The sequence below is a fragment of the Eptatretus burgeri genome, chromosome 12 (genome assembly GCF_056783735.1).
Source record: "Eptatretus burgeri isolate ZD-2024b chromosome 12, Ebu_testis_v1, whole genome shotgun sequence".
NCBI lineage: Eukaryota > Metazoa > Chordata > Myxini > Myxiniformes > Myxinidae > Eptatretus > Eptatretus burgeri.
In genome coordinates this window covers 48,589,571-48,594,570 of record NC_140972.1, presented here as the reverse complement: position 1 = coordinate 48,594,570, position 5,000 = coordinate 48,589,571, and the positions used below count along the sequence as shown (strand labels likewise).

General features: G+C 46.1%; 1 protein-coding gene across 1 annotated transcript in view; it reads right to left on the bottom strand.

The window, feature by feature from the left end:
• Nucleotides 1-271: 271 nt before the first annotated feature.
• The window catches only part of LOC147015571 (insulin-like growth factor-binding protein 7), a 32,030-nt gene continuing 27,301 nt past the window's right edge, over nt 272-5,000 (bottom strand). Inside the window, exon 4 of the mRNA XM_085850446.1 lies at nt 272-420. Coding sequence (XP_085706572.1) covers nt 298-420 — 123 coding nt within the window. The 3' untranslated portion in view covers nt 272-297. The remainder of the gene's footprint in view (nt 421-5,000) is intronic.

The following is a 5,000-nucleotide window of genomic DNA, read 5'->3' as shown; positions in this document are numbered from 1 at the left end:
TATATATATATATATATATATATATATATATATATATATATATATATATATATATATATATATATATATATATATATATATATATATATATATATATATATATATATATATATATATATATATATATATATATGACAGTTTGTGAAGAGGTAGCATGACCCTGGTGGTTGTCTGTCATTAAAATTTCTTTTTATTGCATACACTGTCTGGGATCCATTCTCCACTCAACATTACTTGACTTGTCAAGCTCTGTCAAGACTAAAAGTATGTGCGTACATTATTATTGTGAAGGTGTGGCTAACTTACCAGCACCCAACCCGTGACTTCATGCTTTTCCGGTCCACCTCGTGTCTGCACTGCCAGGTTCTCTCGATCTCCCGGCAACACCTCCACCTTACCATCGGTTCCGCTACGTGGTAACTGGGCACAGTATGACACGTCCAACCTTCATACCAATCAACATCTGATGTTTAAAATGCAACCAGATTGTAAAAAAAAATTAAATGGCCAGAAACACCATACCATGTAAAGAGGGCTTATTAGTATCGCAAACTTTAACCTCAAAGTACCCTTGTTTTTTTGAAAGGGCTGCGTTGGTTGTCTCAGGCTTGCAGTGTATGGACAATGATGTAGACATCTGACATGGTTCCTTGAACTCTTCTCTTCACCATTTATCTTTTCAGCAACTGCACAACCTTTCAGATCATTGATCAAAGCATTCTGTGTTTGTTTTTTTGTTTTGTTTTTGTCGTGTCTCCATATCAAATGAAATTCTTTCATAAATAGTGTCGACTTTGACATTGTGCTTACAAAACCAAGATACTTGTGCTTCTGTGACAAGTTGGCTTCACTTTGGTTCATATCATGGTGGATATCCTTATGCCCTCAGCTTTTGCCAAGTGGAATGCTGTGACGTGCCTTGTTTTTTGTAAAGATAACTGGCTTTTTGTATTCCCAACACGAGATCTTGTTTCACGATGCAAGCGTGGTCTTGTCGGACAAACGCGAGCCTTTGTGTTGCTCACATGGCCAGAGTCTGCCAGGCCTGTTTACCACAAAAATTGAAGCCAGGCCTCGGGATAGATGCTTATAAATCCAGTAAAATGGAAATATTAATCGTACTCTATTTCCAGAGCAGACCAAGAAGCTGAAGGATTTTAGAGGATCGTTGCAGGGAACGTACCAAGTATTTTAGCTTTTTGTTGGATTGTGGTTAGAGTTCGTCAGATTCAAAGGAGCAACCAGACTAATGTTCAGAGAGTTCATCTTCAACTTTATTACTTCTGCCACCGAAGGTGGACAGAGGTTATGTTTTCACCCCTGTTTGTGAGCAGGATATCTCAACGTTATGGACAGATTCAGACAAAACTTGATGGACAGGTTTGACTGAAGATCCAGATACTGGAATTTTCAAGTGATTCTTCACCATTGAGAGATGTGGTCAAAAACGATGTGTATAGCAAGATATTTCAAAATGACAAAACTTGGTGAATGAGTTGGTAAAGTGACAAGAACAAGCTGATTATATTTAGGTTCAGGTCCGGATGCACATCTGGCCTATCAGTGGGATATAAAACAAGCTGGTCAACCTGCAGGAGCTCAACCACATGCCATTGCAGTATTCCTTCTGCTTTGTTTGGTTGCTTTTGTGTCACCTATCCACTGATTGCCATGCTGCATAGATAATATCCACAGATGTTTTGGTTTTATTTAATGAAACTCGGTATTCCAATTGTTCTACGGGATTGCCAGCATTCTTCCCTTCCATTCTGTTTTACAGAGGGGGTGATAGAACAAGTATGTACTCTGACGAACGCTTTTGGTGCATCCCACATCGCTTCACCAAACCCATCAACAATTTAGTCGTTCAGCACAAGGATTATCCACGTCCAATTTTGCCTTACTTTTGCAATCACACTTTCATGGCATAAAATGAGTTGAAAGCCCTACATTTGGGAATTATTTTTGGACTTGTTTTATTTTAGGTATGTATATATATTGTTACTGGCCGGGGGTCAGCCCCCAACCGACCGCTCTGAACGGAGCCGCAAGTCGAGTCGGCCCGACCGATCGCCCGGAATATAGATCGCCGCCCGGATAACTCCGAGCGACGGGTCCTTGTACAAGAACCGAAATACGCCAATCGGCAGATCACGTGGGGTAGGGTCGATTGCCAATCTTCAATGTACCTAAATACCCACGTGATCCCAACTACCGGGGTATTCCACCCTCGATGGATCTCGTACGGAACAAACCGCCGAGGCGAGCTTGTCTGTGCGCGATTCCAAGCGGCGTAATCGCCGAGAACCGTCGGTCCAAATGTCCCCCTATTACGGCAAACCAACGGCTTTCTAACTCCCAACACACGAAATGTTCAGTCAATGAGGGAATGGATGCAACGAGCAGGTTTACATTCACACAAGGACATTTATTATAATGAAACACGTATGCAATTGAATAAGGCAAAACACGTAATTATACAAGCAACAAAAGCACGACAAAAGAACTACAACCGTCTACTTATTATGTACAGTCATTTTCACTTCACAGCAGTTCCTACTTATTAGACGGGCCCACGGACACATGTACGTACGCGCGCGCGCACACACACACACACACACACACACACACACACACACACACACACACACACACACACACACACACACACACACACACACACAAAATGGTGGCTGAGGCCTTCAATCATGAGCTCCAGCTCGGAGGACAGATGAGCTGAAACTCAGAGCTTGACTCGAACCTTTCCACCTCGTGTGGCCTTCAACTTGTCCGGACCCGGGCTCCAGCGAGAGCGAGCTGGATCCAATCGCCGCGATCTTTCCCGAGCTCCCGCGAATCCTCCCGCGCTTCTCAACACATGCCGGTGAGACGAGGCGCCGATCCTTCCTGTCGATCGTCGCTTCCCCGAGGATCCAACTCCAAGAAGAGGCCGACGCGTCGCACCAAGCCGGGAAACAAAATGGAGAACGAAAAGCTCCACGAACCAAGAAGAAGAGGAAGAAGCCTCCACTCGCAGCTTGAGCCGAACAATTGGCTCAAGTTCCTTCCAAAACAAAGCAGCAGCCAAAGCTCACTGAGCCAGCCGAAGCAAAAAGCTTCCGAAGGCCTCAAGCCAAGCAAGCCAAGCAGGACCCAATGGCCTGCTGAACGACTGCTCTCTCCAAAGCAAAAAGCTTACTCCTCCCACGGGACTGAGCACACGAACTCTGCACACGGAACTCAGAACGGGACTCTTCACAAACTCTGCCACGGGACTCCCCCCAACTCAGCCCTACCGTGGGACTCCCACAAACTCAGCCCACGAACTCAGGCCTACCACGGGACTCCCAGGAACTCAGCCCTACCACGGGACTCCCACACGAACAAAGAAAGGATCTCCCCTTTCTCCTTCCCACCCCCTCCCCCGCACCCGGCGTGACTCATGCACTCGTGATCCACCCCCCCCCACCCCGCTTCTCAACACGGGTGGGAGGGAGTTGTTGACGTCACCGCAGGGTTCTTCTTCCTCTTCACAGAAGAGGGGGAGGGACGTCTCCATTGTTCGCTCTCTAACTATTAAATCGATCCGCAGCGCATCTAATCGATTTCAAAACATTTAAACAATGGAAGGTGAGCTATCTAGAGAACATGCACTTATCGACATAGCTGACTAAGTGAACCTGTATGTTGTGTGCAATTGAATTCCAAATTCGTAACACTACCCCCTCCCCTTTTTACAGACTCGTCCCGAGTCGTCAAATTTTCGCGTGACCAGAATGTGTAAGTTTTCCCCGAGTACGTTCTACCTTCGGATCCCTGAGTGCGACATTTCTTTAAACGTGTCCCAAAAATAAATAACCTAATGCGCTGCGTAACTAACGAAACAAACTCTCACAGACTCATTCGGACAACTTAACTAAAATTGCCGGCGCTAAAACAAACATGCAGGCGGGGGTTCACGAATTTACAATTTTAACTTATCTATTACATTACACTAACCATGGCCCAGGACTTGTGATCTGTGAAATGGAAAAAGGTAAAAGGCAAAAGTCGTTGCAAAGTCTTTGGTGCAGGGGAATGGATGGAGATGGTCACAAAACAAATGGACATGATGGATGCACAGGCTGCCTGCAGGGCAGTCCTTGCAAAACTATATATATATACATATATATATGTATATATATATATATATATATATATATATATATATATATATATATATATATATATATATACATATATATATTGTTGTGGTTACCAAATTCGCAAACCACCATTCAGGTCCCTTAGGTGAGATATCTCGGTAAGTATATGTGTAGTTAGGCCCAAACCCGTTGTCTAGTGGGAATACATGTCATTTATGCGTGCTGCGACTCTTCAGGATAGCCGTTTTTCTTTAACTATCTTTATTTTGGACCAACCGCCATTGTTACCACCACCAACCACAACATCAACCACCCACCGCGGCGCCGCTTCCCGTCACACCTCGCAACCGTCGCATTGCCACCGTTCTTGCGCCGCTTGTGGGTGCCGGTGTTGGACTCGTGCAGGGCGCGCGCCGAACAGCGTGTACAAAACCACGGATTTTCCGCTCCAAAAACGGATCAAAAACGACACACGCCCACTTTTGTGCCGTCCAATCGGTGAGCGAGGGGCGATTTGGCCCCGCCTCCAGGGCGTTGGAGGGCGGTCGCTATATGCAAATTTATGGATCAAAAAGCATTCACGCCCACTTTTTCTCGGGCCAATGGGGAGCGAGGTGAAAGGTCGAAGGCAGGGGGTCAAAGGCGAAGCCACGGGGCTTATATAAGCGACCGCGTTCGTCAGTCAAGTAGAGTTAAGACTTCGCAGTCGGTGGAGTTGGGAAGAAGAAGCAAGAAGGAGTTGGTCGTCGTCGTCGTCGTGTGCGTTGGAGTCGGAGCGAAGAGGACGGAGCTGTGGAGAGGCGGCGAGGGCAGACGAGGGGGTGCTCGCGTCGTGCCGGGAGCTGCACACCAGGG